The 18,210-nt window shown below is 55.4% G+C and overlaps 1 protein-coding gene across 1 annotated transcript; it reads left to right on the plus strand.

Annotated features, from left to right (window-relative positions):
- Nucleotides 1-16,516: 16,516 nt before the first annotated feature.
- Nucleotides 16,517-17,904, plus strand: LOC140603937 (lymphocyte antigen 6H-like). Its single transcript, XM_072774759.1, has 4 exons — nt 16,517-16,649; nt 16,768-16,824; nt 16,921-17,040; nt 17,306-17,904. Exons 2-4 carry the CDS (start codon nt 16,773-16,775, stop codon nt 17,554-17,556), a joined length of 423 nt encoding a protein of 140 aa, XP_072630860.1. The 5' UTR covers nt 16,517-16,649; nt 16,768-16,772; the 3' UTR covers nt 17,557-17,904.
- The last annotated feature ends 306 nt before the right edge of the window (nt 17,905-18,210 follow it).

Genomic DNA, 18,210 nt, shown 5'->3' on the forward strand with positions numbered 1-18,210 from the left:
GGTCCTGGGATCGAACCCCGCATCGGGCTCCCTGCAGGGAGCCTGCTTCTCCCTCTGCCTGTGTCTCTGCCTCTCTCTCTCTCTCTCTCTCTCTGTGTGTGTCTCATGAATAAATAAATAAAATCTTAAAAAAAAAAAAAGAACTTAAACCAAATTTACAGCAATCAGAATAGTCAAGGTTTGGGCAGCCCTGGTGGCTCAGCAGTTTAGTGCCGCCTTCAGCCCAGGGTGTGATCCTGGAGACCCGGGATCGAGTCCCACGTCGGGCTCCCTGCATGGAGCCTGCTTCTCCCTCTGCTTGTGTCTCTGCCTCCCTTTCTCTCTGTGTGCCTCTCATGAATAAATAAAAAAATAAAATCTTTAAAAAAAAAAAAAAGAATAGTCAGGGTTCGTGCCAAGAGCACATCCTTTTACGTCGGTACCTGTTCACATGTTCTAGCCTTTTGTTCTAGGGACTCATCTGTCCTGGGGATTCCTGGGTGGCTCAGCAGTTTAGCGTCTGCCTTCGGCTCAGGGCATGATCCCAGGGTCCTGGGATGGAGTCCCACATCAGGGTCCCTGCTTGGAGGCTGATTCTCCCTCTGCCTCTGTCTCTGCTTCTCTCTCTCTCATGAATAAATAAATAAAATCTTTAAAAAATAAAAATAATAATAAATAAGGACCCATCTTTCCAATTTCATGTCACATGCAAGGTGCATCAAGCTGCTGATTGGAAAGTGAGGGCCAATAAATAAATAGATAGATAGATAGATAGATAGATAGATAGATAGATAGAATTTAAAAAACAAAAATAAAGGAAAGTGTGGACCTGCCTCCGTCTGTGAGCTACAGGGCCAGGGACCCTGTCACCCCCTCACCGAGCATCAGGAGCATAGAGGAAGGAGGGGATTCCAAGTCAGAGAAGCCCTGTCCACAGCAGGGAAACCCGACACTCCACGCGTTCTGTGGCCTTCCACTCGCCTCCCCGCTGCCTGTGGGCCCAGAGGAGGCCCCTCACTCTGTCACAACTGGCCCTGTGCCAAATGTCATTGGGCCCCAAACCGATCAAAGTTCAGAGGAAACTACTCAATTCAGAGAGCTCTGCCTTTGTTGTGGGAGAGACGTCCTGAGCCACAACGGGAAGGTTTTAGAGTTTCCGTGATAGAAAATGTCCATCTGGGCAGCCCGGGTGGCTCAGCGGTTTAGCGCCGCCTTCAGCCCGGGGTGTGACCCTGGAGACCCGGGATCGAGTCCCACGTCAGGCTCCCTGCATGGAGCCTGCTTCTCCCTCTGCCTGTGTCTCTGCCTCTCTCTCTCTCTCTCTCTGTGTCTCTCATGAATAAATAAATAAAATCTTTAAAAAAAAAAAAAAAAAGAAAATGTCCATCTTATGCACAAACAGAAACTGAAAGTATATAGAAAGCTGTGAAAAATGCACAACAGGAGATTTTTATCTTGAATTCATCAGCAATGGTTAAAATTGCGGTGCAGGCCAACAACAGGAAGGAGGGGCTGGCGACTCCCAAGCAAAGGGACCGAAGCCAACGCTCAGCCTCACTGGCAGTAAAAATGTCACACAATGAGGCCCTGTCTCACTCAGCCCATGGCTTCCGCTGTTTTATTTGATTTTCAATCATAAAACCCAGTGTGATGCAGAGTTAGGAGCGAGCCCTGAGGAAGACTGCACACAGCTGTGGTTTCTTCCAGAAGGTGGTAAGTAGGCTAATCTGTGCCCAAAGCTTCAGATGGTTCCCTGCCTCTGACTTCGTCACCCCAATTTAAGAAAGTTATTGAAAGGCAATAATAAAAAATGTGATGTGTGTTTATGACTGTATTATTCATATCTGAAAAGGCAGGAAGGAATCAGCACAAGAGAGTAGGGCGGGACAGAGAAGAGGCAACCATTTCTCAGAGGATTGGGAGACTGACGCGGGCTGTGGGCCTGGAGGCGGATGGGGGCCTCAGCACAGGAGCCCTGGGAGGCCAGCGGTGGCCAAGTTCCCGAGCCGCACCCTGGACAGCAGCAAGGACCCCACACAGACACACACAGGTGCCTGTAATGTCCCACGTTTGTGTCCATTCTCTCTTGGAATCTGAAGGATGGAGGTGCCGGGCTGGGTGACACAGGGGCAGGCCAGGAACTGGGCACACAGGTGGGGCCCTGAGACAGGGAGTGTCATGCCTGAGGTCACACAGCATGTCAGCTATACAACGGGAATGGCTCCAGACTCCTACTATTACATCTCGTTGAGCACTCCTTTTTTTTTTTTTTTAAAGATTTTATTTATATATTTATTCATGAGAGACACAGAGAGGGAGGCAGAGACACAGAGAGAGAAGCAGAGGGAGAAGCAGGCTCCACGCAGGGAGCCCGACGTGGGACTTGATCCCAGGACCCCGGGGTCACGCCCTGAGCAAAAGGCAGATGCTCAGCCACTGAGCCACCCAGGTGCCCCTCTCTAGAGCATTCCTGAGGCTGGCCCCACTGCTTAGCTATTGAGGTGCACGCTAGGGCACAGGGCCAGCCGTCCCCGCTGCTGCTACAGCTCAGCGCACTGTTGCAGAGAGCTGTGTTCCAATGGGAGGCCTTGGAGAAAACCAGACTCTTGAATCCAGGGCAGGTGGAAGTACATGATTTTATGGCTATCATTTCCTGTCCTGGGGAACCTGGGACACACAGGACAGAGGGCTATTGATTGAGACCCGTGGCACGTACTCCTCACCCCCCTGAGTAAACCCAGGCCTCCCAATGGCCTGTTCTGACCCTTCCAGATTACTGTCCCATTCTATGGGAATGCACAGGAAAAGGCAGATGAAGTCATGGCTCTGCATGCACCCAGGGTCAGAGCTCAGAGTATGACCAGGATCAGGGCTCAGGGTGTGACCAGGGTCAGGGCTCAGTGTGTGACCAGGATCAGGGATCAGAGTGTGACCAGGGTCAGGGTGTGACCAGGATCAGGGGTCAGAGTGTGACCAGGGTCAAGGCTCACGGTGTGACCAGGGTCAGGGGTCAGAGTGTGACCAGGGTCAGGGCTCAGAATGTGACCAGGGTCAGGGCTCAGTGTGTGACCAGGGTCAGGGATCAGAGTGTGACCAGGGTCAGGGCTCAGGGTGTGACCAGGGTCAGGGCTCAGTGTGTGACCAGGATCAGGGATCAGAGTGTGACCAGGGTCAGGGTGTGACCAGGATCAGGGGTCAGAGTGTGACCAGGATCAGGGCTCAGGGTGTGACCAGGGTCAGGGATCAGAATGTGACCAGGGTCAGGGCTCAGGGTGTGACCAGGATCAGGGCTCAGGGTGTGACCAGGGTCAGGGATCAGAGTATGACCAGGGTCAGGGCTCAGAGTGTGACCAGGATCAGGGCTCAGAGTGTGACCAGGGTCAGGGCTCAGTGTGTGACCAAGATCAGGGCTCAGGGTGTGACCAGGGTCAGGGATCAGAGTGTGACCAGGGTCAGGACCCAGAGAGTGACCAGGGTCAGGACCCAGAGAGTGACCATGATCAGGGCTCAGAGTATGACCAGGGTCAGGGCTAAGGGTGTGACCAGGGTCAAGGCTCAGGGTGTGACCAGGGTCAGGGCTCAGAGTGTGGCCAGGATCAGGACTCAGGGTGTGACCAGGGTCAGGGCTCAGGGTGTGACCAGGGTCAGCGGTCAGGGTGTGACCAGGGTCAGGGCCCAGGGGTGACCAGGGTCAAGTCTTACACCTACTCCCCCATACTTCTCCTTCTTCCTTTATGTGCAGCCTGTACCCTCTGTTCAATAATTAATAATATCTTATAAACTGAGCACGTCCTGTGCTACATGCTGTGTGAAGTGTCCCACGTGGACCATCTCCTTCAGTCATCCCAGGGGCCTTGGGATGGAGACAGCAGCCTCATTCCCATTTTGGAAAGCAAAGGTTGAGGACTAGAGCAGTTACACCGTTTGCCTGGCAAACGTGTACTTGGATTAGGAACCGGTCTTCTTAGGGTGCCAGGCTGGCTCAGTCGGGGGAAGCTGCAACTCTTGACCTCAAGGTTGCAAGGTTGAACCCCACCTTGGGTGTAGAGATTGCTTAAAAAAAAGAAGAAGAAGAAGAAAGAAAGGAAGGAAGAAATGTAAGAAAGCAAAGAAAGACTCTTCTAATGTCACCAGCTGCTCCACAGCCTCCTGCGGGAGGACCTGTGTGCTCCACCCCGCACCGCCCAGCCTACTTACCCTCCACCGGGGCAGTGCTCACTGGTCCATGTGGTCTGGGGACCAGGTGTTCTCTCTCTCTGTCATTCTCTCACTCTCTCTCTTTTTTTTTTTTAAGATTTTATTTATTTGAGAGAGAGGGCATGGGAGGGAGTGCATGAGCGGGACGAGAGGCAGAGGCAGAGGGAGAAGCAGGCTTCTCGCGGAGCAGGGAGCTCGATGCAGAGCTCGATCCCAGGACCCCAGGATCATGAGCTGAGCCGAAGGCCCCCATCCGCCTCCAGGCCCACAGCCCGCTTCACAGACTGTGCCACCCAGGCGCCCCCGCCGAGGCGTTCTCTCTGCAAGATGTGGGCTGGAAGTGCCACACTGGTCACCCAGGAGCGCTCATAATACCTCAGCTCCGGGGCTGAGGACACGGCCAGAGTCAAGTGTGGCTCCCGCCCTGCCCTCTGACCCCGTCGCTCACAAGGGCCTGGCCTGAGCCTGGCAGGAAGCGGGAGAGCAAGGTTCTTGCCTCCTGGAGGGGAAGGATGAATCTGCCGTTGCAAGTGAGTGAGTGAAGCAATAGTGTTTTATTAAGTGAGGAGACGGAGAAGCTCTCAGGAGTGCGAGGGGCTGGACAGGGCTGCCCACGCGGGCTCCACGGACCTGACCCCTGACCTGCGGCCTTCTCGTGACGTCTTGGTTTGAGTGAGAGCTGGTGAGAACATCTTTAACGGCTCCCTTTTGGGTCTGGTTATTGTTTGTTGGTCACAGGAGACGGTCATAAAAAAAAAAAAAAACCCTCCCCACCCACACCGAGGGCAAGTGTTCCAGTTTGTTCCCCTATCTGTGGTTTCCTTACCTCTCCGCATTCTGGGATTTCTGATCCCAGAGCCCCCTGCCTCTCTCTCCCTACCCAGCCTGCCTCCCTTCCTCAGCCGCAGCCGCCCACACCCACTCCCCCTCCCCGGGAAGCACCAGGCGGCCAGACCATCTCCCGCCCCCCTTCAGGGGACCATGTGAGCATCGCCTCCCAGGGACGCACCCATAGGCTCAAAGCAGGAAGCCACTGAGTTGCAGAGTCTGTGGCTGCTTCCTGGGAGGGTTCCACAAACCCCCAAGGGGGAGTCTAAGCGGGCGGAGGCCCCTCCCAGTATCTCTGGGGACGGCAGCTAGCCTGATGGAGGGCGACTCCCCAGGGGCTGCAAAAGCACCAGTCGGCCCAGCGACACCTCTGGATGAATTAGAGACAGGCAGAAGGGTGTAGGGGTGTCGGCGCTAGAAGCAGAGCTGGGGTGCCTGCTGCATTGGATGTGCGGCCTCCCGCAAGTCCTTTCCTTTCTGTGCCCTCGCTGCCCCCTCTGGGCAGCAAGGGACCCTTTCAGCAGGTCAGCCCGCAGCCCCAGGAGGGCAGCCAGGAACCCCAGGGGACCCAGAGCAAGGACGTCCAACGGCTCAGCTGGCCAAGCCAGCAGGAGCAGACACGGGTGGGCAGGCAAGCTTGGCCCGAATCAGGGCCTCCATCCAGTTGTGACCGGGGTGGGCAGTTAGAGCCCTCCTCGCTCCCGATTCCCCATCCCAGGTGCCTCATCCCCTGAGGTGTGGTCAAAGCAAGGAACCCCCCTGCTCCCCGAGTGCCTGCAGCTGCCTGGGCCCCCCTACCCCGGGGCCCCTCACACTCATCCTCCTCCACCCCTCACCCCTCCCCTCACCCAGCAGGCATCCGTGACAGGTCGCAGAGAAGTGGGACCCCCACTTGTCACTGGGGCTGGGCTGTTTGCCAGCATCGCCATAACCAACTCCACAGATGGGGCAGCTCAAGCAACAGAGACCCCTTGTCTCCTGGTCCTGGAGGCTGGAAGTCTGGGCTCCAGCCATGGGGAGAGCTGGTCCTCCCGGCCTGTGGATGACCGTCCCCTCCCCATGTCCTCACGTGGGCATCTCGGTGTGCATGTCTGCGTGGACCAGGGCCCCCAGGGACCTCCTCTACCCTAATCACCTCTGCAAGGACCCATCTCCAAGCACAGTCGCCCTCGAGGGTGATGGGTGTCAGGACTCCAACAGGTGAATTTGGGGACACAGTCCTGTGACACAGGAGGAGGGAAATGCGGTTCATGATTGTTCGGTGGCAGCTTTGTCTATAGCACCCCCAAAAGTGGCAACAATCCAGCTGCCCCTCGCCGAGGGTTACGGTTCGTGATGAACCCACATCAGGAAGGGCTCAGGAGAACGACCTCTGGGTTCCCCAAGACATGATGCTCTGCAGCTTTTGTTAACTAACGTCGTCCTGCACCCACGTTCATAGCAGTGTCATCGCAGTAGCCAAGACCCAGAAGCAACTTCAGTGTCCACGGATGGACGAGTGGATGAAGGACACGGGGCGTACACACAGCGGAGCCTTACTCCCGGGGAAGAAGAAGGAAATGCTGCCACGCGGAACCGTGGATGGACCTGGTGAGAGAAGTCAAAGACAGAGGCTGCCAAAGACACTATGATCTCACTTATATGTGGAACCTAAAAAAAGAGAAAGAAGAAAGAAAGACAACAAAAAGTATACTCATGGAAAAAGAGACCAAATCTGGGTTTTCCAGAAGTTGGGAGGTGGGGGGAGGGAGAGGCGTCCCAAGGACAGTCTTCCCGCCTGGGAGGCTCCTCTGGGTGTCGACCAGAGAGTAGCTCCTGAGTTCTCACGGCGACAGCGAGGAGGAGAAGACACTTCTCTCGCACCTGTCGAGAGCCTGCCAAGGCCGTGGGTTCCCACGGACGTGACGAGGTCAGCTCATGGCCCACCCAACGCTGGCTTGGCCCCCTCTGCACGTGGGTCACGTCTCCATGGAACCGCAGGAGAGCAAAACACATGAGGGTGCACCAAGCACCCCTCTCAGAGTGACCTATTTGCAGGGCAGGGAGCCGCTGAGCAGCTGCGGGAGCTGGAGGGGGGCGAGCAGAGGGCTTAGTCCTGCGGGGCGCAGTGGGAGCCCCTGCCCAGGGCCGCAGGGGTCCTGGTGCAGCGGGGCACGGAGGAGGCCAGAGCTGCACCAGCCCCGGTGTCCCCCGCGCCCCCCACGCCCGGCCGCACGCCCTCCCTCCCAGGGCTGGGCCACTGCGGGCGCCTGAGCCCAGGGCCCCCGCCTCCTGCCGCTCTGCAGCCTCCTGTGGGTGCACAGTTCTGTCTAAGTAAAATGTTAAAAAGACGTTTCTAAGCTTTTTGTGTTCTGTTGTTTCTTATAATGGTTTTATTAGTTTTGAATAATTTATTTACCTCATTCACTTAAATTTTCCAATTGTGTGTGTGTGTGTGTTAAAGGTGTTAGTGAAATGCTGTGTCGGGCGGCCCAGGTGGCTCAGCGGTTTAGCGCCGCCTGCAGCCCGGGGTGTGACCCTGGAGACCCAGGATCGAGTCCCACATCGGGCTCCTTGCAGGGAGCCTGCTTCTCCCTCTGCCTGTGTCTCTGCCTCTCTCTCGCTCTCTCTGAATGAATAAATAAATAAATCTTAAAAAAAAAAAATGCTATGTCATGTTTTAAACCCCCGTTGATGCTGTCCTAGGCTGTGTAAGGACTCTAGGCCCATTCTCGAGTCAGCTCAGGACTCGGATGACAGCGAGGGTCAGGCTGCGGGGCAGGACTGGACGGCGGCACAGCGGTTCTTCCCATTTCAGAGTCTGCGAGATCCCCCCTTTGGGTCCTGACCAGCCTCCCCAGGCCCAGCACCCCCCCCATCCTTGACATCAGTGTTTCCAAACAACTCGCTGTTCTCGGCAACCCGGCGACCGCAGGCTCGGCTTCTCTGCGGTTAATTTCTGCTCTTTTATTAGTTTTCCTTCTCCTTTCTTTTCTTCCTCTTTTCTTCTATTTGTTGGAGACTCATTTTGCCCTTCGTTCTATAACTACTTTTCACGTATGTTTCATTCATTAATGTTGGATCTTTTCTTGTTTTTGGTGTAGGAAGGTAAAACCAGAGAGCTCACGCCAGGTGCGCTCGCATGTTTGCATGTGTCCTGATACATCCAACATCTGTGATCATTTAGTTGGCACGCCCGCTGATTCCCATTTTATTTTTCTTTAATTTTTTTTGATTCCCATTTTAATTTCTCCTGTGACCTAAGAGTCCTTTGTAAAAATATTCCTTTATTTCCAAATAGAGGACAGTTTTCTACATTTTTGTTAATAGTTTCTAGATATTTGCATGGTGATTGGAGAAGCTACATTGTATGATTTCTGATTTGTCTGTTAACAATGTAATTACATAAGATAGATTTTTTTGAAGATTTCATGGCCTGCCACGTTCCATTGTTTCTGCTTCAAACTTTACTTAGTCTTACGGTTCAGTGTATCTCTGTGAACAGCATCTACCCAGTATTTAAAAACTGCTCAGACACACTTTGATCTTTAATTGGAATATTAAATCCATTTACATTTAATAAAATTACAGGGATACACTTGGGTTTTAAGCTACCATATAACTATGATTTTTTATTTATGGTCTATCTCTGATGCATCTATGATCCTTCTTTCTCTTTCTCTCCTTGCCCCCTTTCTTGGTGATTTTGAGTATTTTTCACCATTCCCTCTACTAGATTGAAAGTTGAGACTCTCTTTGGACGCCAGCGGGGCTGCTGCGGAGAGGGATGGGGCAGGCGGAGATGTCGCGGGCTGGGAGCCCCCGCCCCCGCCCCCGCCCCCGCCCCCGCCCCGCAGGGCGCAACCCGGGGCTGGATCCGGGTTCAGCTCTGTGCCCGGAATTTCAATTCTCGCTCTATAAAGGCGCCTCCCACAAGACACACTAATCCTCTTATAAAATCAGTGTGCTTTTCGATTTACCACGTATTCCTGTACTTTCTTCATTCCTGGATCCCTCACGCCCAAGGGGTATCAACTTCCTTCTGGCTGAGGAGCACTTCCCACTTTGCTAAAGCGCGGAGCGGGGAGGAGCCCTCAGGGCTGTTGTCGGAGGAGGGTCCACGGGCCATTCTATTCTGATACTTTCGAGGCTGCACTGAGGGCTCCAGGTCCTTATCTACTTTTTCTTCCTTAACTTCCCTAGTTGCAGTCAAGAAGCCACGTGTTCCTCAGTGTCACTCCTTAGTTGATCTTTTCCTCTGGACCAGGATGAGACGCGAAGCCCCGCCGGCCCCGCCCGGCCTGCGCCTCGGGCACCACGGGAGGAGCACCCCGACACCGGGAGGAGCACCTGGAGGAGTGCCCTGCCAGGACCCCAGACCTGGGGCGGGATGGCTTCTCCCTCCCCGGCCCGCGGGACCCCGGCAGACCCAGCAGCCTGGGAGGCGAAGGCCAGGGGCAGGGGCCCCCCACGCCCACTCCCTCCCCAGAGGGAGACCCCCTCCGCGGGTGGAGGCCGGAGACCCGAGCCAGGACGCAGAGCTGACTTTGGCCACTGAGAAAGGCGACAGCACCCGGGCACCTGGCGCTGAGACCGGGGAGTCCGGGCTCCTGACCTAGGGGGCCTGGCCCCTCGGCAGCCTGGGCAGGTGCCAGGGCGGAGCCAGAGTCTGGGGGCGCAGCCCCGGCCAGGCCCCTTCCGCCCGCCCCGCCGCACCTGCGCTCCCCACGCCGCAGGAAATGGAAACTCAGGGCCCTGGGCTCCTCCTCCTCCCCCTCCGCCCCCCTCTCCCCAGCCCCACCCAGCCTCCCTCTGCCCCGGGGCGCAGCCTGCACCCTCCCCCGGCCTCCCCGCCTCCCATCTGCCGGGGGCCGCCAGCCTCCAGCCCAGGGCTCCGGGCACTCGGCCCTTCCACCCGGAGCAGGGGGAGCGCTGGGCGAGTGGCGCCAAGGCCCGGCTCGGGGATAAGCGTTACGCGTCGGAGTGTAGGTGTAGGAGGGTAAGGGCGCAGCACTGTCACCTGGAGAGCGCAGGTGCTCGAGGATGCCTGGGTTACTACCAGCAGGAATAGAGCGTTGGGTGCCAGAGGGTCCCCCACTGCTGCGGCCCCTGCCTGGGACGCTGGTGAAAGCAGCTCTCTAAAGACCCGGGATGCAAGGAGGCCACTTTACAATACTTCCCAAGTCAGTATTGATGTAGTCTTGGAATATAGGTAAGGTCCGCAGCTGACACCAAAAAAGAATTCTTGAGATGTCTTTGGTGAAAAATAGTGGTTTTATTAAAGAGACCGACCAGGGGAGAGGGGACGCCTGGGTGGCTCAGCGGTTTGGCGTCTGCCTTCCGCCCAGGGCGTGACCCCAGGGTCCTGGGATCCAGTTCCACCTCGGGCTCCCCTCTGGGAGCCTACTTCTCCCTCTGCCTGTGTCTCTCCCTCTCCGTGTCTCTCATGAATAAATAAACTTTTTTTAAAAAAGCCTGGGAGCAGGACCCGAGGGCAGGAAGACCTGCTCACAGTGAGGGGTGACCTGAGAGCTGGGGGACGTAAGGAAAACCGAGGCTTTCAGAAGGACTTTCCTGCTAAAGGAGACTCGCAGGATGCTGGAGGCCTTGCCATTGTCAGGGTAAGGCTGTTTTTCCCTCTAGTCAGGCCTGAAAGTTAGCACAGTAGGGAGCTTCCTGGAGGAGGATTTCTGTCTGTGGGCTGCAGGTTGTAGGGAAATTTAATTGCATCTACATTTCCTTGGGGAAGCTAAGTTATTGTTTTGGGGTTTTTTTAAGATTTTATTTATTTATTTATTCATGAGAGACACACAGAGAGTGGGGCAGACACACAGGCAGAGGGAGGAGCAGGCTCCATGCAGGGAGCCCGACGTGGGACTCCATCCTGTGTCTCCAGGATCCCGGGCTGAAGGCGGCGCTAAACCACCGAGCCACCCACCCGGGCTGCCCGAAGCTAAATTATTGATAAGAATGTTTTGCTCTTGGGATCCCTGGGTGGCGCAGCGGTTTAGCGCCTGCCTTTGGCCCAGGGCGCGATCCTGGAGACCCGGGATTGAATCCCACGTCGGGCTCCCGGTGCATGGAGCCTGCTTCTCCCTCTGCCTGTGTCTCTCTGCCTCTCTCTCTCTCTGTGACTATCATGAATAAATAAATAAAATCTTTAAAAAAAAAAAAGAATGTTTTGCTCTTGTAAATCACAAAGACATTTGTAAACTGAGGGAGACTCCGTTCTTGCAGAACTGTGACCTAAGTTAATATTTGTTTTTCCCTCCCTTAACTTTAGGGCAGCCAGGAGTCTGAGGCACGTCCCACACACCCCACCTGGCACCGTGGAGGTGGAGGTGGAGGTGGAGGTGGGGTTGGGTGTGTGTCAGCTCCTGCTTGGTCCTCAGCTGGCCTTCTGCTCACTCAAGTATGACCATAAAGAAATTTTATTTAAACCAAAAGCCTGATTTATGGCTCACCAAACATACATTGGGCGCCTGCTTTGTCAATGAGTTGTCTAAAGTAACACCATCTTGGGGACGCCCGGGTGGCTCAGTGGTTGAGCGTCTGCCTTCAGCTCAGGGTGTGATCCCGGGGTTCTGGGATCGAGTCCCACATCGGGCTCCCCGCAGGGAGCCTGCTTCTCCTTCTGCCTGGGTCTCTGCCTCTCTCTGTGTCTCTCATGAATCAATAAATAAAATCTTTTAAAAAAAAAATAAAGTAAAACCACCTTGTCCTTAACATATGGACCAATTCTATTGCCTGCATTCCTTGACATTAAACTTATGATTCCTGCCTATATGTTAATTTTTCATCTTTTGGGCTTTTACAAGATGTAAAAAAATATAAAACCCTGTAAAAACTGCTCACTTTCCAGAGCATTTGTAGTTTTGAACTGTTGGTGAGGTCCAGAGCCCAAGGCCCCTCAAAAAATTCATGAGGCGTCTTTGGTGCAAAAAGATGGTTTTATTAAAGCGCAGAAGCAGGACCCAAGGGCGGGAAGGGCTGCTCCGGGGGTCCCGGAGCGCCCATCACGGACTCTCAGGCTGGGGCGGGGTGAGGGCCAGCACAGGCCTCCCAGGTGCTTTGGAAGCAAGGTCTCCGGCCCCAAGGGGGCTGCCTGTTGTTGGGAGAAGCTCTTTGTTAGCCTGAGTCAGGAGACCCTTGGGGTGTGTATCCGTGGGCCGTGTGCTGGGGGAGGATCACCAACACGTATCTTGGGGTTTAGAGATAAAGGAAGTTTCTTTTTTTTTAAATATTTTATTCATTTTTTTAAAAGATTTTATTTATTTATTCCTGAGAGACACAGAGAGAGACAGAGACACAGGCAGAGGGAGAAGCAGGCTCCCTGCGGGGAGCCCAACATGAGACTCGATCCCAGGACCCCAATCACGCCCTGGGCCGAAGGTAGATGCTCTACTGCTGAGCCCCCAGGCGTGACTAGAGGAAATTTTTAAACGAATTTTTGTATGTTCAAGTAGACCCCCAGGGTCCTGGGGTCGGGCTGGAATTGCCTGTTGCCATCGCGCAGTGTTAACACCGAGGCAGCTGAGAACCTAGGGGAAGGTCACTCTGTTTCCAGGACATCAGTGGGCTGGAGGGAGTTTTATACTTATTAATAATTTAATAATTGTTCTCTTGCCTTTGTCTCCCACCATCACACTTTCTTTCCTGTGAACAGCACGTTACAGGGCAGTTGTCCTAACTTGGGCTCGAATAAAACTCTTCCCTACTTTTAGAGATTCTAAAAGGTTTGTTCATTTTGTGTCGCAGGCTCCCAGCGTCTCCAGGTGAGGTAAGGTTTCCTGACCCTGGCTTTGCAGGCCTGTAGCCCTCCTTACTCTCCAGGGATGATGCATCTACTCCAGCTGGAGCTTCACCTGTCCCTAGGGCCAGTTACAGTTGGAAGCTGGAGAGGAAGTTCCCTCCCCCACCTAAGGGCACCTGGGCTCCTCCCGGGCAGGGGGCTCAGTCACCCTGGAGGGAGTGAAAGACCCCAAACCCTGCAGCAATCAGGAGGACTCAAAAAGCTAACCCTCATAGGTACTGCCCCCCACACACTGGGGCTCAGTCCGTGCAGCTCAAGATTCTTGGTCTCAGGGTTGTGAGTTCAAGTCTCTCCCTGGGCATGGAAATTACATATATAAATAAAAATCTTAAAAGAAAAAGGGGGGATCCCTGGGTGGCTCAGTGGCTGAGCACCTGCCTTGAGCCCAGGGTCCTAGGATCGAGTCCCACCTTGGGCTCCCCGCAGGAAGCCTGCTTCTCCCTCTGCCTGTGTCTCTGCCTCTCTCTCTGTGTCTCTCATGAATAAATAAAATCTTAAAAAAAAAAAAAAAAAAAGAAAAGAAAAAAATACTAAGCCCCCAAGGGAAACGGACCTGCAAAGTCTCACCATCACAGACACGCGGGTGTGTGCACTAAGGACTCTCCCCACGGAGTAGGGCAGAGACTTCATCCCCTCAGTGGGAACCACCTCTCACATAATTTATCCAGTGCAAAATAGTCCATTGTTTGTATAACTGAGAACTTCCCCAGTGAAGTCCTGTTCCTCCTTCACAAAGTTTCTCGGTTGTTCACAAAGAAATCCCACGGGTTCTGCCCCCAGAGCAGACCTCTGCTCGGCTCACGGCTACCTCCCCCAGACCCTGGCCTGCGCCCCTCCTCGCCGCCTCCCCGGGCTGTTCCGGGAGCACTCCAGGCGCCGGCCCACTAACTGCTCTCTCTCCCTTTTCTGTCTTTGCTTAAATCTCGCCTTTTCCAGCTTGAACCTGCCAAATTAAAATTGCTCCAGACTAAAGTCCCCGCCCCAGGATGCCCTTCCTGTCCAGCAACCTTAAGGCCCGGCAAGTCACTTCTTAACTGTGCATAATAATCCAAGTTTCATTAAGGCAAAGACATTTCTTTTTTCAGGACCCCCGGGTGGCTCAGCGGCTTAGAGCCTGCCTTGGCCTGGGGCATGATCCCAGGGTCCTGGGATCGAATCCCGGGTTGGACTCCCCGCATGGAGCTCCCTGCATGGAGCCTGCTTCTCCTGCTGCCTGTGTCTCTGTCTCTCTCTCTCTCTCTCAAATAAATAAATAAAATGATTCTTTTTTCGCTGATGCACTGCCAGTAGCTGGCACAGCGTGTTAGGAACAGGCGCTAAATAAACAGGAAGTGCACGAATGGGGTGTGCAGAGGCGACCCGCCCAAGGTAACATCCCTGGATTGTAATTACTGGGGCTACGAGAGGCAGATTTTTCTAGTTTCTGTTACTCTTTTCTTTTTTTCAAATTCCTTTATATTGTCACTACTGAGCTTGAAGGATACCCTCCCTCTCCCTCCTTGCCCATTTTAATTATAGAAGTCCCAGGAGGACAGCGAAACCACCCCCCAACCCCCGCCCTGGGCAACGCCGTCCCTCACCCCCCCAACCCACCTTGCACACAGGGGTTCTCTTGGAGGGGCAAGGGGCAGTTGGCTCTCCCCTAATCCCAGGCCTCTTTCTCCTGCCCAGCCCCTCCCCTCTGCCCCCAGCAGCTGGCCTCCCACCTAGCAGGTGCAGGGGTTGGGGGGTGGAGAAGCCGCTCTCCGGCATGGACACCCTCCACCTTCCGGAGCCCGCAGGACTGGGCCGCCTTCTGGGGCCTCTGCCTCCACTCCCCCACGAGTGTACACACTGGCACGCTCCGGGGGTCCCATCTTGTGGAGCTTACCTGTGGGTGGGCTGGTGCAGGAGTCCCACGGCTCTGCCACACCTGGGCCCCGAACTTGCAGGGCCCTGGTTAACCCTGCCTCAGGGCTTCTCTGGAGGGAGCGAGGAGGGGGGAGCCCAGACTTAATCCCTCTGAATCCAAAATCAACGTCAGCACAGCTGTGCTCCAGGTGGAACCTGCGAGGGGCTCAGGCCCTGCCTCTCCTGCTTCTGGTGGTGGCCGGCGTCCCAGGGACATGGGGACCCTGGCAGCCACCCCTGAGGCCGAGAGGCTCACTGGAAACATTGTTTTGTCCACTCAGGTGAGCTTCCACCCAGATGGCTGCGGGCCACACCCTGGCACCCCAACCGGACCTTGGTGCACAGCCCCCATGAGGCTACACACCAGGGCAAGAGAAGAGCCTGCGGTCTCCCCCATAAACAGTGAGGGGAAGCATTCACCCTCCTGCACAGCAGGTGATGTCACATGGCCTTATCTGCAGGAAAAATTCAGATAAAAATAGAAATTGGGGCAAAAGTGAGAACCAACTGGTTTCTATAAACTAGGGAATTTTGTATTACCATGTTTCTGCCTGCCTCCGGCTAGGATTTTGGAATAAAACTATAGGGTACCTACATGGACCCTTCTGGAGTTCGTGTATGCACCAAGCTATGTATATAGGACATTCTCCTACCTCTGGCTAATATTATCAAATCAACTTATAAAATCCCATAGAGAAGACTGTTCTGATTTACTTACCCATAAATCAGTGCTCACGTAAAATATCCCTAACACTCTTATAAATATAGAAGTTAACCAAATGCTGTTCCAGTTTATTTGACTTGGGTAAATCTTTGGTAAATAAGCCTAGTTTAATATTGTTGGTTTAGGGACACATGAGTGGCACAGCGCATGAGTGTCTGCCTTCAGCCCAGGCGGTGATCCAGGGTCCTGGGATCGAGTCCCGCATCAGGCTTCCTGCGAGGCACCTGCTTCTCCCACTTCCTGTGTCTCTGCCTCTCTCTCTCTCTCTCTCTCTCTCTCTGTGTGTGTCTCATGAATAAATGAATAAAATCTTTTTTAAAAACTGTTGATTTGGGATCCCTGGGTGGCGCAGCGGTTTGGCGCCTGCCTTTGGCCCAGGGCGCAATCCTGGAGACCCGGGATCGAATCCCACATCGGGCTCTCGGTGCATGGAGCCTGCTTCTCCCTCTGCCTGTGTCTCTGCCTCTCTCTCTCTCTCTCTGTGTGACTATCATAAATAAATAAAAATTAAAAAAAAAAAACTTAAAAAAAAAAACTGTTGATTTAATAAAAACAACTGTGTCTCCTGAGTTATCAGCATTAAGTATAATCAGAGCACACATCTTTATTATATTTGAGTTTGCTAGTCAAACTCAAATAAGCCACTGTTACGTCTACCGGATGTCTAAGATTATAAAAGCTATAAATTCAGCCTGAGAAGGTGTACAAGGTGAAGATGCCATAGAAGTCTACTGCTCGGTACTCATGACTACTTATGTCAAGTGCAGCAGAAAAACGATGAACTTGACATTCAAAAAAATTTTTTTTTCTGTTTTTTGTGCTTGTTGGAGGGTACTTTTTGGAGAGAAGGCATGGAGGATAGGACAGGCTTATGGGACTGCGCTGGGGGCCAGGAGGGGAGGAAGCAGGTTGACAGGGCTCAGCTCTACAGCTGGGGAGGGCCCCACAGCCTCAGAGAGACCTCCGCGGGGGAGCCAGGACCTGGGGGCGCCCAGCTTCCTCCTGACATTTCCCCAAAGCCACTGCTGGATGGCGAGGTGACCCCCCCTCCCGGCCTGGGATTCAGGATCCCACTGAGGGTCTGACAGCCAGAACTCCCGGAAAAGGGTGGAGCCAGAAGAGCCCGGCCCCAGCTCCCCCCGCCCGCCCGGTGGTCACAGGATGCAGGGGGAGAATCTGGTGGCCATGGGGTTAGTGGCTCCAGATGTCACCTCGCTGAGGGAAACCTGACGCTAGTGGGTGAGTGAGGGGGGACCAGGCCGGGGAGGCACCAAAGGGGTCGGCCTCAGAGGGCAGGGGCTGGGGAGGGCAGGCCAGAGACTGAGGCTGGGGCACCCCGCAGGGCCACCATCCCCAGGAGCCATGAGAGCCGCGCCTGTCCTGTGGCTGGCCGTCCTGCTGTGCCAGGAGCGAGGTGAGCCGGGACCTGTGCGGGGGGGGGGGGGGGGGGGGGGGGGGGGGGGGGAGCGGGCTTCGGCCTCCTCTAACTGCAGCCCTCCCCACGGCCCAGCGCGGAGCCTGCTGTGCTACACCTGCCCCGGGGCGCCCAGCGACAGCCTGTGCCCGCCCACCCAGTGCCTGAGGCCTGGCATCTGCTTCGACAGTAACATAACCACGACCTCGAGCGGTGGTGAGTCCCCAGCACCCAGAGCCCGGGGGCAGCTCGGGGAGCTGTGCTTGAGGCTCCCCCAGCCAATCAGAGGAGTGTGGGTTTGGCAGGGACTAGGGTCCCGCCTGCCTCAGTGTCCCCATCCACGCAGAGGGGCTGGCCTTCCTGGGGAGCCGATGGGACTGCACAGAGGATTGGGGGGCCATGCGCCCCAGGGAGTGGGTGACCCAGGATGACTCCAGGAGGGTGGGAGGGCACCTCTCACACCGGGGCTCCTTGCCCACAGGAATGCAGGTGAGGTCAAAGTACAAGGGGTGTGCTCCCTCCTGCAAGGAAGCTAAGGAGACCCTGCAGTGGATTTTCCGGATGAGTAGCCTGGACCAGCTGGACCAGCTGGACCCCAGCCTACCCAAGTCTGAACTGCAGAGTTTGACGTGCTGTGAAAAGGACCTCTGTAATAGGGGGGCGCAGGCCCTGGGCCCCTGCGGGGGGCTGCTGCTCAGCCTAGCACCCGCCTCCCTCTGGGCCCTGCTGTGAGCAGCCCTGACCCCAGCACAGAGGGCAGACTTCCACGCAGCGTGCACACGAAGCAAGCTCGCTGCCCCGCACACTCACGCACTCGCAAGCGCACACGCGGACACTGCAGACCCTGTAGACCCTCAGCCGCTCCCGCCCAACCTCCCTGGCACCCAGTGCCCTGCTAGGCCAACAGGCCTGTCCCCCTTTGCAGACACCATCAGTTAACCACTGACCCAAGATGCAGAGCCTGTCGCGCCCTGGCCCTGACCAGACGTGACCTCTAGGACAGCAAAGCCCACAGCCCAGCCCGGGGACGGCCAACACTGTGCCAGCCGGGGCCGGAGAGAATAAACACTTTCGACATCGTCCTGTTCTTGGCTTGCAGTTCTGCCCCACGAGGGGAGGGTGGGTGGCGCCTGGGGCCTGCCTGGGAGGGGGACTTCCCTACCTCTTGGTTTTCCCTCAGCCAGGGGGGGCGCCCATGGCCCCAGGGTCTAGGAGCAGTGGTCAATTCTGGAGCCCCCCCCTCCCGCGAGGCACAGTAGGGTGGTAGCTCCCCCTCGTCCCCATGAAGCATATCCCCCGGTGCACACTCCCTGCTCCCCAAGTCCCTCCCGGGAGCCAGCCCTGCACCCTCTGTAGGTGGCTGATGTGCTGGGGGGGGGCTTCAGC

This window comes from Canis lupus, chromosome 14 (genome assembly GCF_048164855.1).
Source record: "Canis lupus baileyi chromosome 14, mCanLup2.hap1, whole genome shotgun sequence".
NCBI lineage: Eukaryota > Metazoa > Chordata > Mammalia > Carnivora > Canidae > Canis > Canis lupus.

What these genes read in the sequence shown, in the direction of transcription:
- LOC140603937 (XM_072774759.1), top strand. Translation starts at nt 16,773, where the DNA reads ATGAGAGCCGCGCCTGTCCTGTGGCTGGCCGTCCTGCTGTGCCAGGAG. An exon ending in CCTGCTGTGCCAGGAGCGAG is followed by an intron (nt 16,825 to 16,920) that starts GTGAGCCGGGAC and finishes CCCACGGCCCAG; the next exon opens with CGCGGAGCCTGCTGTGCTAC. An exon ending in AACCACGACCTCGAGCGGTG is followed by an intron (nt 17,041 to 17,305) that starts GTGAGTCCCCAG and finishes CCTTGCCCACAG; the next exon opens with GAATGCAGGTGAGGTCAAAG.